The following is a 17,736-nucleotide window of genomic DNA, read 5'->3' as shown; positions in this document are numbered from 1 at the left end:
ATGGACAATTACACTTATAATTTTCTTAATATTGAACCAGCCTTCCATTCTTGGTATAAATCCAGCCTGGTCATAGTTTATGATCTTTGTGATGTATCTCCTTGCTTGTATTTAAATTTTTTGCATCAATATTCATTAGAGAAATTTGTCTATAGTTTTTTCTGTTTTTACTCTCCCTAGTTTAAGCATCAAAACCATATTTGTGTCATAGAAGGAATTTGGTAGAATTCCTTCTTTACCTACTTTTTCCAACAATTTATGTAGCACTGGAATTGTTCATTAAACATTTGGTAGAATTTGCTTGTAAATCCATCCAGTCTTGGGTTTTTGTTTTTCCCACCTTAGGGAACTCATTTTTCACATGATTGTTTTACTTCGAATAGAGATAATAAAGCTAAGGTGGATTATCTGGGAGCTCCTCCCTGATTTTCCTCTATTTAAAGATGGCACCCATGGAATTCTCATCATTCCCCACCCAGCTACTTTCCTGGACTTCATCATCTCCTCAAAGTCTTCATTCTTAAAGATGAAATCCACTGAGAAACTCACACCTCCTTCTGGGACCCCTCCTCCCTGTGATTGGAGAGGGTAGAGTAAGGACGTTGCAGAGCTCCTTCCCAGTCCTTTTTCATGTTAAGGATGGCACCCAAGGAATTTTCCACACCATTTCCCACCCAGATACATTTCTGGACTTCATCATCTCCAGAAACTCTTCATTCTGTGAGATGACAGCAACTTGGAAACTCCCACCTCCTCAGATAACCTCTCACCAGCTGCAGGACTCCATCACGCCCCACCCCCAACATTTTTCAGCTTCTTTCTACGTTCTGTCTCCACCACCTCCCCCCAAAACTGTGAGCTCCTGAGGGCAGGGACTGTGCCTTTCTTTGTGTGCACAGAGCTTAATATGGTGCCTGGCACAGAGCAGGCGCTTAATAAACGTTTATTGACTCTGACTCTGACTCTTTTATTAAACTTTCACAGAAAAAACCTTCCACAGAATAATAAGTATGTTTAACATGACAGCTACTTAGACATAGTCCATATGTAAAAATGAAGCAAGGGATGGTTCATTTCAATAGCATCTTCTCTTGGTCTTTCACTTTTTGTATCCTTTTTTCTTGATTCCTGATCATTGATGACATTGCTGAAAAAGGTAATGTAACACAAGTGACCCTGGGCTGAGCAGAAGCAAATGAGGTTTCAAGCTGTTTGAATGCTGGCAGAGCTATAACTAGCAATTTTGGAACAAAGCAAATTGCATGAGCCACACCCTCAAATCATCGTTTTTAAGGCAAATTCATTGGGGGCGAGGGGAAGAGACACCTAGGGCTTTTGCTGCTGGGAAGGCTGACTCCAGGTAAGGCATGGGGACTCAAGGTGAGGCCAGACTCCAGAGGAGCTCATCTGGGGGTTCTGAGGGAGGGGCAGAGAGAAGCCACCATAGTCAAACTATTCCTGCCAACTAGGTGCAAAATTCAGTTCTTTCTATGCCACGACAGGAGTCCAAATTCTGTGAGGGACCTCTAAATTTCAGTGCCCTGGTACAAAAGACTATTCACTCTACCCTAGTTATAGCTCTATTTAAAAAGTCAAGTTACTTAAAGAGTATGACAACTGTATTCCAAACTTGATCAATTCTACCTGACTTCCAACTTCACCACCCTACAAAAATTGCTCCCTACAGGTCATCAAGGATCCTAATTGTTTAACTTGATGGCCTTTTCTCAGACCTCACCTTAACTTCTCTAGATATCTTCTGCTATTGACTGCCCCACCTGCCCTGCTCTTTCTGGGTCTCCTTCTGTTGGCCACTCTCTCTACTCTGTGCTAGACTAGGGGCCTCTGAGCTGTTGTCATGTTATGACGCCTCTGGCACTTACTATGGCTGTGATGTAACCTGCCTTGGCCTCAGTTTCTTCCCCTGTAAAAGGAAGAAGTCAAGCCAGATAGCTTCTGAGTTCTAGTTCAGTTCTACATCTCTGATCCCATGACATGATCAGAGTTTTCAAATCAAAGAGACCATCAAAGCCAGCACAGAAACCAACAGTAACTCACATTTGTAAAGGCCTTTCAATCTTACATCAGGCCATTTCTGCATAAGCCCTTTCTTAGTTTTTCTTTGGACACCTGCCCTATATCTCAATAGAGTGCCAGCCCTGGAGGGGCTCCATTTGGTCTTTGGATCCCCAGTTGCTGGCATAGTGCCTGGCACCAATATCTACCATGTGCCATTAAGAAAGGTTGAACTGAACTGAATTGGCCAAATTGTGTACTGCCGATGCTCAAATCAACCCATCAGTCACCAAGCCCCTCCTGGGTCTGTTACTGTGTGCTGGGGTGGCAAAAACCAAGAATGAAACAATCTCCAATTGCTTATGCCCTTAGATTTAATGGAGAGCAGAGAAAGGAGCACCAAAGACAACCTACTTAACTGGTCCTACTGGTCAGTAGAATAATTTTTGGTTTGGAATGACTTTAAAAGATTTCTCTAATAATTTTATTTTTCTCTCCCAATTTCTTACTGTATTAAGAAAACACTACTTGCTTTCATATGTTGTAATTTGGGAAGGAGCCTCCGAGGCTGATTTAGGACTTGGATTCCAAGTTCTGTTCTCACATCCTTCCCATACTCAAGGCACGTACTTGTGAACAGCGCTTGTGAACACTCATTAGAAGAGTGTTTTGGAGAGAAACAGGCCGATTTCCTTAAGAGCCGGGGCCCCTCCCCACCCCCTGCCCCCCAGCAGTCAGTACCTTGGTTTTTCATTTGTAAATCTTCTACCAGATTCTGTAAACTTTCCAGTCTGTTCTGTAGCTTCCTACATGTTTTTCCAGTTGTTTCTACTGGTTGACTCTGAGAAACTAACAAGGATAAAATTTAAGCATAAAATTAGAAATGATTACAAAAAAATCCATTCATAGCCAACTGTTTTTCTTGGAAAGTATTCAATAAAACCCAGACATCTCTCTTAAAGTACATGAGCCTGCTGGGCATGGTGGTGCATGCCTGAGATCCCAGCTCCAGAGGAGGCTGAGGCTGGTGGACCTTTGAGCTCTAAAGGTCTTAGCTGCACTGGGCTAAGCCAATCAGCATCTGCACCATGCCTGACATTAGTATAAGCCAGCAGGAAGAGAAGACCACCAGGCTGCTGAAGGAGTATCAAACCCAACCAGGTTGGAAACCAGTAGGACAAAGCCTCCATGCTTATCAGGATCAGGCCTGTGAGTAGCCACTGAACTTCTAGTCTGGGTGAGAATGGAAGCCCCATCTTAAAAACAAACAAATGAATCTTTCAAATACAAAGGAACAAAAATTTAACCAAAGAATGGATTTTATTGTTTAAAAATATCCAATTCCTTATTTTTCAATTATGGATAGCATGGGTGAGGCGAACACTCAAAGTTTACTATGAGACCCCTCACCACAACTCAGAGTTTTGATGATCGAGCCTGAGCGAGCTGGACACTTCCTTTGGGGTTGGCCTGGCATAATATGATGCAGATATTGTTAACACTTTTATGTTGTGTGACAGGCTTAGGGTCAGGAGGTGAGTGGGGCATGATAGTGGGATGGTTGAAGGCTTAGCTTTCAGTCCCTGAACTACAGTGCTGAATGGCAACAGACGTGGGAATCGTAGGTACAACCTACCATGATACAATGGTGGCAAAAGCCAGAAAAGGCTGGAAACTAGAGCAGCCCTCTTAGACATGGATGCCGTATTTCATTGGCCCCTAACAAGTATTTGGTCATTAAAGTGATGGTTCAGAAACAACTAGAAAAGGAGGTACCCATAAAGAGCTGGCTGGGCATCCTCAGGGATGGCTCCTTCTCCACATGAACCTCCATGTCTTTCTCGACAGGAGGACTAGACAAGAAGAATGGGGGGTGGGGCGTGGTGCTGGGATTATCCTTGATAGAGATATTAGAAAAGGGTCTGACAAGGATGCTCTGCCTGCTCATTTTGAAAAGACACAGATGAGACGGTAATAGGTGAAGTTGGGAACTCATTGATGTAGACTTGGGAAGTGTTTTCTAGGGGAGTCTATATCTGGCCCTGATTAACATTTTTAAAAAAGTCTTTAATAAGGACATAGAGGGCCTATTTATCAAATACATGGAAGCAATAGAGGTCAGGATCACTGGCTAATCCTGGTGGCTGTTCTCTACAGGCCCCCAGGACACTCTTCTTCTTTTTCTCCTTTTCACGCCTCTTCCTTTCTGAAAGAGGTGATGCCTGGCTCACAGTCTTCCTCTCCACACCAATTCCTGTCCACATATGAGGCAACTTAAAAATATATTTTGATGTTCCCTCGAATCTTCTAGCTTCCAAGGTCTTCACTCTACTGAACTCCAAAGATATACTGCTCCATTGTCACCTTCCATGGTATCTCTTTATTAGATCATCAAATTCTATCATTCCATTTCTACCTATGCTCTACTTCTCCCAAGTCTAGCTTTCATCTTCACCATGACCTCTAGAATCTGTCCATTCCCTAGCTCTTTCCTACACAAAATTCTCTCCTGACCTCCAGTCCTACATCACCACCAGCCTACCGGACATTTCTAACTGTAGGCATCTCAAACAACACATCAAGAATAGAACTCATAATTTTTTCCCAGAATGCACCTATACCTCTTCCAAACTTCTCTAGTGCCGTTGAGGACACTGCCATCCTTCCAGTCTTCCAGGTTTGTAACCTTGGTGTCATCTTTAATCCCTCATCTCACTCACTACATATCTAATAGGTTGTCCAACCTTGTTTCTATCTCTACAGCATCTCTTACATATGCCCCCTTCCCTCGCCTCACACAGCTGTGACCCCAGTTCAGGCCCTCATCAAAGCTCACCTGGATGAGTGCAACAGCCTCCATGTTGATCCCCCTCCCTCAGGTCTCTACCCACTCTGATTCATCCTCCATGCTTCTACTAGACACTAAACTAGATTGATTTTCCTTCCTTCCTTTTCTTTCTTTCTCTTCCTCTCCTCTTTTCTCTCTTTGTTCACGGTTCCTACATGGGTGGATGGGGGGAATGCTGTAGATGTTGCTTGCCTGATTTTCTTTTCTTCTTTCTTTCTTTCTGTCTTCCGTCCTTCCTCTCCTCTTTTCTTTCTTTGTTCACGGTTCCTACATGGGTGGATGAGTGGAATGCTATAGATGTTGTTTGCCTGATTTTCTTTTCTTTTTCCTTCTTTTCTCTTTCTTTCCTCCTTTCTTTGCACATGGTTCCCACATGGGTGGATGAATAGGATGCTGCAGATGTTGCTTGCCTAATTTTCTTCTTTCTTTCTTCCCTACTTCCTTTCTTCCTTCCTTTCTTTTCTTTCTTCTTTTTTCCTTTGTACATGGCTCCACAGGTGGATGAGGGGAATGCTGTAAATGTTGTTTAACTAGTTCTTGGCAAAGCATAAAGTCTCTCGTGGCAAAGAGGAAGAGAAATGTCCTAGACAGTGGGAGAGAAATATCCTAGACAGATTCAGGATTGGCTGAATAGCTAAGCCCAAAGAGTAGTCATGATTGGCTTAATGTCAGCTTGGCAGGAAGTCCCCAGTGGAGGGCCCCAGGGAGCTGTGCTTGGCCCAAATTGTTTAATACTGTTATTAATGAACTGGATAAAGGAATGTTTGTAGGTAACAGAAAGCTGGAAAGGAGAGCCAAACAGTGGGTGACAGAATTCGAAAAGATAGAGACACATCCGAATATTGAGCTGAACTGAGTAAAATGAAATTTAAATGGGATAAATGTCTGGGGTTAAATAATCACCTTACAAGTGCAACAGGAAAGAAGAATGGAAAGAGAGCAGTTTGCCTAAAAAAAATTTAGAGAACTCAGTGACCCAAGAGTTCAATAGGAATCAACAATATACTACTGCAGCCAAGAAACCTAACATGACCTTCCGCCATAATTAGAGAAGCATCTCCTCTCATCGTCTCCCACAGACAGGAAGTGAGTCCCCTGTCCTTTCGTCAGTTCAGACCATGCTTGGAGCACTTGGCTCAGTTGTGATGACACATTTGAGAAAGGACAGTAAGAAGCTGGAGCCCATCCAGAGGAGGCCAGCCAGGAAGGTGGAAGGACTCTCCTGCTGAGAGCATCACCTGAGGCGGGGTGGACACCCAGCTCTCACATACCTGCTCCTGAACTCCACACCCCAAAGCTCACAACAGACATAATAACGATGAGAAAATACAAATTCAGCCCACAGGCAGTGAGAAAAGGGGCCCTGGGGCAGTGAGGGCCAGGGTGACCAGAGATAGGGCATGTGTAACCTGGAGGGCAGGGTGGCTACTCAGAGAAAGCCCAGCTTGGGGAATATTGAAGCCCCTGCAGTGGCAGCAGGCGGCACCTGGCACAGAGCCACAGGACTCAGACTGGACAACCCAGACCCCAGGGCTCTGAGGTCCTTCACACTCGGTCCTGAGAAGACAGAAAGGGCCCTGAACACCCAAGGCTCTGAACCTCAATAATTCAAGGGGGAGGGGAAGGTTAGAACAAGAACCCAGGGGGCCCAGAACAGACCAAAAAAGAGACATACAGGATGTATTAGAAGTAATGACAGAGGGGAGGCCCTGATATTAAGAGATATAGGGAAAGGCTTCTTATAGCAGGTAGAATTTTAGCTGAGACTTGAAGGAAGCCAGAGAAGCCAGCAGGCAGAGATGAGGAGGAATTCCAGGCATGGGGCACAGCCAGGGGAAATGCCCAGAGTCAGGAGGTGAAGCTTCTTGGTCAAGGAACAGCTTGGACTCATGTGTTATTGAATAGCAGAGATCGTGGAAGGCAGAAAGCTGTGAGAAGACTGGGAAGGCAGAATGGGGCCAGAATATAAAGGGCTTTGAAAGCCAAACAGAAGATTTTATATTTGATTCTGGTGGTGGGAGGGAGTCCCTGAAGTTTACTGAATGGGATGGGGGTGACATGATCAGACCTGTGCTTTAGGAAGATCTGCTGCGGCAGGAAGACAAAACAGCAGCCACTGTCCAGGTGTGAGGTGGTGAGGCCACACGGTGGCAGCATCAGAGGAGAGAAGGGGGTACGTATGAGAAATGTCATGAAGGGAGAACCAACAGGACTCGGCAACTACAGGCAGACCTCGTTACACTGCACTTCACAGATATTGTGTTGTTCGTTTGTTTTTTGTTTTTTTTTACAAACGAAGGTTTGTGGTAGCCCTGCATGGAACAAGTCTATTGGCACCATTTTTCCAGCACTGTGTGCTCACATCATGTCTCTGTGTCACGTTTTGGTAATTCTCACAATATTTCAAACTTTTCACCATCATCATATCTGCTATGGTGGTCCGTGATCAGTGATCTTCGATGTTTCTACTGTAATTGTTTTGTGGTGTCACAAACCACACCCATACCAAATGGTGAACCTAATTGATGAATGTCATGTGTTTTGACCTCTCTACTGAGCAGCTGTTCCCATCTCTCTCCTTCACCTATTCCCTGAGACATTGAAATTAGGCCACTTAATAACCCTAGGACGGCCTCTAAGTGTTCGAATGAAAGGAAGAGTCAATTGATGCAGCAAACTTTTTTTGTCTTATTTTAAGAAATCGCCACAGCCTTCAGCAGCCATCAACATGGAGGCAAGACCTTCCACCAGCAAATAGATTACAACTTGCTGAAGACTCAGATGGTGGCTAATGTTCTTAGCAGTAAAGTATTTTTTTTAGTTAACTAAGGTATATACATTGTCTTTTAGATACAGTATTACCAGTACTATCATACACTCAATAGACTATTGTATAAGTGTAAACATCACTTTTATATGCACCAGGAAACAAAAAAAAATTCATCTGACTCACTTTACTGAAATATTTGCCTTACTGTGGTGGTCTGGAACTGAACCCACAATATCTCCAAGGTATGCCTGTAATTCTATATGGAAGGAGGTGAGAGAGAGTGAGGAATTGAGAATGACGCCTAAGTGTCACCTGAGTGACTCAGGGGTGATACCCTCAATAGAAAAGTTACGAAGAGGGGATGGTTGGGAGGGGATTAGATAATGAGTTTGGTTTTACATATGTTGAATTGAGGATGCCTACAGGACATCCAGTTCACAATGTCCCATAGGCAACTGCAGACTAGGGACTTGGAAGTCAAGAGAGATTAGGGGTGCATAAACAGATTTGAGAATCTTTTTCATGCAAATAAAAAAGATGAGGAGAGGCAAAGAAGGAAGAAATAGGAAAACATTCAGAGTCGTGAAGAAGCAGTGGCTAGATCTTGATTTTGGCATTCCTTTACTTTTGGATTTAATAAATGAACTGGTAAATAAAGAATGAGAACTTTTGACAAAGTTGTATAATAAATCACATCGACACAATGTGACAAGATTTACAAAGCGTTTGTACAATAGTAACCTGTACTTGCAAGAACTGGGGCTGAAGAACACTGAATTCAAAAGGATGGGAAAAATATTTAAACATAAAAGAAAAAATATAAACTATTGACTTATGGGGAAAATATTGAATCATCTGATTAATATATGTAAGTTACGGGCCATCCCTCTTTTAAAAAAAAGAAAGAAAAAGAAAACAAAAACAAAAAAGGCTCTCATGAAATCATAGAGTATCAGTCAGAGTTTGTTTTAAATGGGTTATTTTTGTTTACTAAGGCTAAAACCATACGAAATCTCTATGGGAAAATATTAAGAAATTTACATTAATAGAAAGAAATTAACAAGATCTCTCAACTGCACTGGGGCATCCATACCTTTAACATCAGATGTATGTGTATGTTTGGCAGCTCTGTAGTCTGACTTGGAAGACAGAGAATCTTCAGCTGAGCTGGTCAAAAGGGTGTGTGCTGGAGTCCTCTCTGTGCTCTTTGGTTCCTGGGAGAACTTTTTAGGGGAAGTGCCATAGCGGCTCCCACCAGCTGTAATCGAAGGGCTTACTACAACACAAGCAAAACAGGACCCGTAAGCTCGATGAAACACCACACTGACTTTAAAAACAAGTTTTTATCAACTCCTAGACACCATTTGCCCTTCTTCTGCACGGCCTTTTCTTTTTCTTCACATTCCATTTCTCAGACTCATTCATTAACAGCAACCATGGAACACCAAGAAAATGTCACCCACAGCATCTCTAAGTATAGGCTGCTGTTTCCGCTCTTTCCTAGCATGTTCTCAGAGGACTGGGAAAAGGCCAGTTTACTTCACTGGGAATGATTTTTGTTACAGTTGTTGAGTCATTTCAGTTGTGTCCAACTCTCAATGACCCCATTTGGGGTTTTCTTGGCAAAGATATGGAATGGTTTGCCAAAATTTCCTTAACCAGCTCATTTTACAGATGAGGAACTGAGGCAAACAGGCTTAAGTGACTTGCCCAGGGTCACACAGCTAGTAAGTATCTGAGGCCACATTTGAACTCAAGAATATGAGTCTTCCTGATTCCAAGCCCAGTGTTCTATCCACTATGCCACCTAGCGTCCCTATCAGAAATGACACTTAGAATCTTTGTAGCTGAGGACTCCACAAGGCCCCTATAACATACAGCCCTAATTGTTACTCATTAATATGAATTTATTAGTTTATAAGATTATTTTCTCAGAACAGAATTTTGAGCTCAGAGTGCAAGGATGACAATAGCACTTTTGAATCAAAAACACGAAGTGAAAAGAAGGGCAGCCAGGTGGTAGAGTGGGTAGAGCGCTGGGTCCAGAGTCAGGAAGACTCACCTCCCCTGATTCAAATCTGGCCTCAGACACTGTGTGACAGCCGTGTGCACTTGAGCCTTGTCTGCCTCAATTTCCTCATCAGTAAAATGAGCTTAAGAAGGAAATGACACAAACCACCCCAGTTCCCAGAAAATCCCAAGTGTGGTCACGAAGACACGACAGAAACTACTGAACAACCACAATAAAGTGAAAAGAACTGCGCTTGATGCTGTCCGTGCCTGACTCCTTTGATGGCACCATGGCACCACCTCATATCCTGCTGGAATGACAGCACTTGCTTATTATACCCATTGTGATACTATCTATCAAGTATCTAAGACAAAGTTCTCCAAACATTTTCTGAATGTTGGCAGTATCTTTATTTAAAAAAAAAAGAACTTGGTATACCCATCATCACCCAACATGAATATTTCAATATATGAAGAAAAGAAAAAAGATGATTGTATATGAAGTTGTGAAATGTTATGCACATTTTAAAAATGTATGTTCAATTTACTTTTTAAATTGTTGTTAAAGTTTCTTTATTATGAATGTTAACATCAGTACGAGCATTCCCCACTAGAAAGAACTGACAGAGATATGACCATTCACCTCTGTTTCGTATCCAGCTCATCTGGTTAAGGCTACTGTGTCACATGACAGGGCCCTGCCCTGCTTGGCTGCGTCCTCTCTGAGCTTCCTGCACTCTCTTCTAGTATCATTTGATGCTCTTTTTTTTCCTTCTTTTTCCTTGAATTAATATTAGCACTGCCCAATCCCCCAAAGAAGCCATCCCTTGTAACAAATAGCCATAATTACACCAAACAAATGCACACATTGGCAGTGTCTGAAAAAGCACATCTCATTTTCCCCCTCTTGTTGAACAAGCCTTTGCTAAGAAGTGGGCAGATTCACCAGTTGTCTGAAGTCATGACTGAGCTTCACACTGTTCAGAGTTCCTAAATCTTTAAAGGTAGTTTTCCTTTACAATGCTGTTGTTGTTATATAAATCGTTCTCCTGATTCTGCTCGTTTCTCTCTGCGTTAATTCACATACAAGTATTTCCAAATTTCTCAGAATCCATCATTTTAATAATTTTTCTGGCATGATAATAGTCCATATGGTATTCATACACCATAATTTGTTCAGCCATTCTCCAAAGGATTATTAGCACAAACTCTTCACTTCTTTGCTACAACAAAAGTGCTGCTATAAATACTTTTAAAATATGATCAAACTTTTCCTTCCATCTTTAACTGCTTTGGGGTATACAGCATGTAGGAGCAGCACTGGGTCAAAAGAAGCGGCATTTAGTTGCTTTTTGATTATAAATCCTATAATTACGTAGGTGGACTCCCAAATACTTTATACATTTCATCATAATTGCATAATTCCAAGTTGCTTTCCAAAACGGTTTTACCAATTCATAGTTCCACCAACAATGCATTAGTGTTTTTTGTCCCTTCCTTTCTTGTCCCAATCATTAGGTATTCTTGCCCTTTTATTATACTTTGACAGTTTTCTGGGTATGAGGTGAAATCTCTGGGTTATTTTGAAATTTAACTTTTTGCATCGAATGTCTTTTAAGTCATCCAGTGCTAGTTTATGCTTACTTCCATATGTCAAAGAACTCCTAAAAATCTACTTGCAGAGAATGCAACACCATCTATATAAAATATTTGTATACAGAATTTGGGCAAACTAGATAGCACACAACTACCTTAGCTAAAGAATACTATATAATGAAAATGTCAGTTTTCTCATTGGATCTCTCTCTGTGTCTCTGTCTCTGTCTGTCTCTGTCTCTGTCTCTCTCCCCCCCCCTCCTCCCCTCTCTCTCTCCAACCCCCCCCCCATCCCATTACAAAAATCATTGTTTGGCAATCAGGTCCACAATGCTGCAAGCACAAGCGGGCTATCCACCCATTCAGGAGCATTTTGGAGGGTAGTGGGGCCTGCATGATACTTAACAACCCTTCTGACTCTACGATTCCATCATTAAGAGAGGATTCATCATGGGGTGGACAGAGGGCTGACCTCAGAGCCTAGAAGGCCTGGATTCAAGTCACGCCTCTGACAGATACATTCTGGCTGCAGGACCCCGGGCCTGGCTTGTAATCTCAGTGTTGTAGGCAACTCTCTAAGACCTGCAGTGGCAGAGGGACTTTTCTCACATAGGAATTTCCTATACACTCCACACCACTTCCCTATACCAATGAAATCACAGGTCCGGTCCTTAGTCCTATCCCTATTTGGTTTAATAAAAATGAAGAAAACACATTTTTTCCTGACTATAACAAACTATTGCTTTAAATTGTTTATTTCCAAGCATCTTTTACTTATCACTGCTTCATGGCTCTGGAGTTGTGCCTTAATTATCTTTGCATGTCCCCCAGTACCTATTACAATACTCCCAGTAATTAAATGCCTATTGAATTTGTTGAATTGAATTATAGGCTCTCAGTCTGGCCCACTGAGAGCCATTGATTTTCAGTTCTGTTGAATGATATACAGACTTCAGTATAAGTTCTAGGAGGTGCACATACATATAAGCACTTTCAAAAAATACTTTCAAATGTTGATCCCATCTCAAATTTAAAATTTAAGTCAGTCTAAATAATATTTATTGTGAACTGTATTGAACTTGTATCTATAGAAGAGATGCTAAATAAGAGAAAATATTTCATAATTACAACAGTTTTTACTGAATATTTAGAAATTAGAGCAAAATAAGTATCTTGAAGGAAAACAGATTTTAATAAGTTCTGCCTGAATTTCACTTCAGATGTCCTTATGTGGGAACTTTGTACTAAAGGACCTCTACATACTCATAGGGCACATAAAAAATGAACAAGGAAGCGAACAAAATCACTCCTCCTTCTTCCTGCTAAAGTCTCTGGCTGACTTTAGTTAGTGCTAGTTTTAATTGTCTGGCTAATCCACCCAGGGACCATGAGACAGAAGGAAGGAAACTGGATGGGGTCTTGTCTCCTCTCCCCTCTATGACACAAGAAGGTCCTAGGCTGCATTCTGAAGACACAACATGTATGTCCCTGGTCTGGAAAATGCCTGGACAACAGGGCATGCAACAGAAGCCTTGGACTGTGGCTTGGTATCTATCTTACCAGGTCTCAAGTAACTAGCGAGCAAGGGTAAGTGTAGATGGACTTCTGAGGTCTGTGTATCCCCCAAATGGCCCAGTGTATTTATGGTCCTAACCTAACTGAATACTTTTTGTTTGTCTGTTTTTCATCTATAGAACACATTTCTCTACTGTCTTCCGTAAAATAATATGAAACAAAATGCAGATTCAATTGAATATATCCAATAATAAACAAAGTAATTGGGTCAAATGGCCTGAAAAACACCTGGATAAATAGAATTTGTAAAATACTCTCATAAGCAAGTAACATACCAAGGTCATAGAATTCATGAAATTATGTTAAGATAATACACATAGGTTTTTTGATTAGTAGACTAAATTTTAAAATAAAAAATACATTTCCTCAGATCCTGTGTATGTTCTACAAAAATCCATTGAAAACTCACCACTGGATGGAAAACCGAAGGCATTAGATGCGTCCTCCAGGTCTCCAGCATGTAAAGTTGCAGCATCTCTGGAAACAAAAGAATGATAATAATGATAACTGACATTTATTGTATACATAAAACATTAAGATTAATAGGAGCATATCCAAAGGAACCAAAGTGATCAGTGACCATGGAACTGAGCGACGTCAAACACCACCAAAGTAGAAAAGTTGCCATGTTCTAGCAGATACTGCCTGAGAGAGTCTTAACTGTGATCTTTTCCTGGCACTCAGTTACCATACCATTTTTATGAAAGGTAAAAAATAATACTGTGATACTAGATGATAATACTAAATAATACTAGACAACATATACTTGTGGGGGGAAAGAGTTGTTTCAATAGAGTCATCTTTGTATGTTTGTATGAGACAAAATTTTAATGATTTAGGTTAGGAGGCATAATTTAAAGAAATAATTATAAGGACAAAAGGTAAAAAAAAATGTAAAAAGTAAACGGAATCCCCAAAGATCTATGACCAGCAATTAAGAGACTTAGATAATACAAAGAAATAAATCATAAAATCCTTTAAATCCACTCAGTATTACACAAGGCCTTTATTTTTAAGCCTTTGAACATGGATTAATCTAATAAATAAATAAACAAAACCTGATAAACAGGTGTTAAAAGCTAGCTTCACCACTACAAGCACAAATTCATTGCAAAACAATACTTACCAGATAATTCCTAATAGTATTAACCCAATTCAATGCTGAATTACCTTTAACATGTACAATAGCGATTTCTTTCAAATGATTGTGTATCATATAATTTTTAAAAAAATTATTATTATGAAACTAAGCAACTTAACAACAACCAAAAGAATCCCCTGAACACACTCAGGTCTATTTAATTCACTCCAAATTCTGTTCCAATCTTTGCTAATGTGCAAGTGGAATGTGCACTAGGTTTATGTCAGATGATCAGGCTTCTGATCCCACTTCCTACCCATGTCACCAGGGATAAGTCACTTAATATCTCTCAGCTGCCTTTCCTTATCTACAAAAGGGGATAACATTTACACAGGCTTTTTGTGAAGAAAGCATCTGATAGATGTGTGATGTATCCATTCATATGTGCAAATATTACAAATTTGTGATCAGTATGTCCAAACAGTCCGTGATTCTGTTTTTTTCATGGTGAGTATGTTTGTGAATAAAGCTGGGTCCTTTGATAAACTTTATGCTGATTGCTGATGAACCAGCCTCATTAATTTTAGAAAGGGTTGTCACCTGGTTGGAGACAGTGGGATGAATTTTTTGGACACAGCAACTCCCTGAAATCTTCTACTAAGGCACGGAGGAACTGTGATCTGGCTATCAGAGGTTCCCAAACTTATTTGGCCTCCCACCCCCTTTAAAAAAATTATTCAGCAGCCCCCTGGAAATCTACTTTCTTTAACCCGTTAATTTTTTTAAAGTATATGTCATTTCAAAAAAATACCACCCCTGACCCCCTCCCTATCATTTCAGAGACCCCAAGGGAGTAGTATCAGCTACTTTGGGAACCTATGATGGAGGAATTAATACACACACTGACCAAAAAGATATATATATACTTGAAGTATGTGGCTATATATATATAACTGCACACACAGTTGTCTGTACTTCCTTTAATTATTTGACTCACTTGAAATTCTTTGCAATATATAATACAATAAGATATGGATCCAAGTTAATTCTCCTTCATTCTTACTGCCAACTTTCCCTATAGCATTTTTAAAATAGCGATGTTCATGTACATTGTTGTGTTAATTTTGGTTAGTTATATGTTCATTCTGATACTAGTCAATACATTTCTAGAATTGCTATTAGATTCTACTGATTTTTAAGTCCAATACTATACGTATTTAAAACCCTCAAACTGTTGTTTTGTGGTTTGTTTTAAAGTCTGATGTGTTTCATGTGTCATTGATGTTTCCCCACTTATTTTTCCAGATTAATTTTATTATCAATTTGTCAAGTTTATTAAGAATGATGCAACTTTTCATGTAAATTTGGTTGGCTTTTTAGGGTTAACTTCTTCATTTCTGGCCATACACATTGCCCAGTCTAGTAGTCTACAATGACCTACATTGCCTCTAGATAGAATAACAAGACAGAATGATAAGGTGGAGTCTCTACAGCCAAAGTAAGGGTAGAGTTGCTGTCAGGATGATTCCGGCCAACAAATAAATAAATAATCTACTTACACCTTTAAATTGCCTTCTTTGCTACTTAGTGTGAAAAGTCTGACTGCAAAAGGAGGCTGCCATGCATTTAAAGAGAGAGCTGCACTGTGGGAAAAGATCTGGAGGACTGTGGGACAGAGAAGATCCTCTCCAGAAGGTCTGGAGGACACAGACAGGCACCTCCCAGCAGGCCGAGCGATGCAAAGGTTGCAGTCTGCACTGATGAGGTTATGGCTCTAGTGAAGTAAATAAATATCTCAAGCAGGGGTAACATTGCCCTCCTGGTTTAGGGTGCCCACCATTTTGGAAGAGAGAGATTTGTGAAGGATCTGGCTTCCTTCCTTTCCTACCACAAATATATATTGAGACCCTGCTATGAGAAGAGACCTGAGCTAAGGGCTGGGTTAACACAAACACATTTTCCTGTTGCCTTATGAAAGCTTTAAATACCTCACATCTCAAGGAGCCACAGAACATCACTAGGAGGGACTTCACTCCTACTCCACCCTCCTCATCTCATCCCTCACATCCTTACAGCACCCTTACAGGTTGAGAAGCATAGGAAACAATCAATCTACAAACATAATAGGTTTTTCAAATGTGTAAAGGAAATTGTCTATACCTAGTGATCCTTTATCAAGTGTGAACTCCTCTCTCATTTGAAAGGAACAACTGACTTGGGAACCAAACAAACAATCTATGCCCAGGGGCTTTAAAGAGGTCTGTGGTCCTTCAGACAAGGAGAACAACCAACAGATGCAGAGGAGAAAAATCAGTTCAGAGGATCCTGGCTAGGCCCCTGAGAGGTAACCACTGGGGAGGGGAAGGAGAGGAGGAAAGGGAGATAAGAAGAGGGTTTCTCTCCTCTTCTCCTCAATGTTCCTATTAGAGAGACTGGCCCAGGAGCAGGTAGAGAGCATCCACCCCAAGGACTTATCAAGGACATCGTGGACAGACACAGAAGCAGCTCCAAGGCATGTCACTTCTTGCACCAGATTTAAAAAGGCATGTACTTGACTTGAGAGAGGACTTCCACTAACTTGAAGCTGTAAATTAACCCTGTGATCAGACAAGTTCTCTACATTGCCACTGCAGCTGAATTTTAAGCCCACTTTTTTCTCCAGGTGCTGAATGTGCTTGTGCAAGAGTGTAACCAGACTTTGGGGGGATGTTTTGTTGTTTTTCAGCTGTTTCAGTGTCTGACTCTCTGTGACCCCATTTGGGGTTTTCTTGGCAGAGATATTGGGGTGGTTTGCCATTTCCTTCTCCAGCTCATTTTACAGGTGAGGAAACTGAGGCAAACAGGGTGAAGTGATTTGCCCAGGGTCACTGTAGCCAGAGTGGCCTTTGTTTTCTTTGAGTGACTCAGTTTATCTCATTGAGCATTGCTGGGCCATGCCTGGGAGCAGAGAACTTCCTGTGTGACCTCTTCTGGGGCAGGAAGCCCAGAAACCCATGCCTGGAAGCAGAGAACCTCCTGTGTGATGAGTCATGGGGTTGGCTGAGGGGAGGTGTTGACTCCAGAGCCACGCCCCATTGGATGTTAACCTAGTCTACGCTAGGGGGAGAAGCCAACTCAAGAACCAATCGGCCCTGGTCATTCAGGCGGCGCTTGATGATGTCAAAAACTCTATAAGAGGGAAGAAGACAGCTTGAAGAGCTCTCTTTCCTTTTCCGGTTGGTGCAGCAGCGGTGGGGAGCGTGACTCTGGGCCAGCCCTTGCTCTCGGGCCGAGCCCAAATGTTGGTAACTATGAATTGTATTGGGTCTGTCTATTGATATTTGTAATTTGTTTGTATTTAGTTCTGAAGTTCGGCGTGGTGGTTTTGTTTTCCCCCAAACTAAATGAATTTTCTGAACTTCAGGGTGCTGGCTGTTTGTTCCCCTGAACTAGCTGACTGTAATCTGTATTTGGCCTGTCTGTTGATGCTTGTCTCTTTGCTCCCCTGAACCAATTGAATGCTAACTGAATGCTGGCGTTTTCCCCTGAACTAAATGAATGTTGTCTATATGCTAACTGAATGCTGGATTAAAGTAAGCTGGTCATCCCCTTCACCGTGCTTTCCTTGTTTAAGCAGATAAAAGAACCTGTGCTTTTCCGGCGTGCCCGGCAGCCTCCTGGGTGCCGGCTGTGGAGGGATCTTATGCCCCCACAGAAGCTAGCTGGATTCTTAATACAGTCACACAGCTAGTGAGTGTCTGAGGACAGATTTGAACTCAAGATGAGTCTTCCTAACTTCAGGCCCAGCACTCTATCGACTGTGCCACCTAGCCAAGGTGTTTGTTTTGTACCAACTATTTA

General features: G+C 41.5%; 1 protein-coding gene across 1 annotated transcript in view; it reads right to left on the bottom strand.

Annotated features, from left to right (window-relative positions):
• Window positions 1–1,070: 1,070 nt before the first annotated feature.
• CCDC158 (coiled-coil domain containing 158) overlaps window positions 1,071–17,736 on the bottom strand; it is an 89,315-nt gene continuing 72,649 nt past the window's right edge. The window contains exons 21-24 of the mRNA XM_036764968.1: window positions 13,225–13,292; window positions 8,728–8,910; window positions 2,758–2,865; window positions 1,071–1,147 (exon numbers count right to left, since the gene is read on the bottom strand). Coding sequence (XP_036620863.1) covers window positions 1,071–1,147; window positions 2,758–2,865; window positions 8,728–8,910; window positions 13,225–13,292 — 436 coding nt within the window. The remainder of the gene's footprint in view (window positions 1,148–2,757; window positions 2,866–8,727; window positions 8,911–13,224; window positions 13,293–17,736) is intronic.

This window comes from Trichosurus vulpecula, chromosome 6 (genome assembly GCF_011100635.1).
Source record: "Trichosurus vulpecula isolate mTriVul1 chromosome 6, mTriVul1.pri, whole genome shotgun sequence".
NCBI classification, from domain to species: Eukaryota; Metazoa; Chordata; class Mammalia; order Diprotodontia; family Phalangeridae; genus Trichosurus; species Trichosurus vulpecula.
This window is presented reverse-complemented; position numbering and strand designations above follow the sequence as displayed.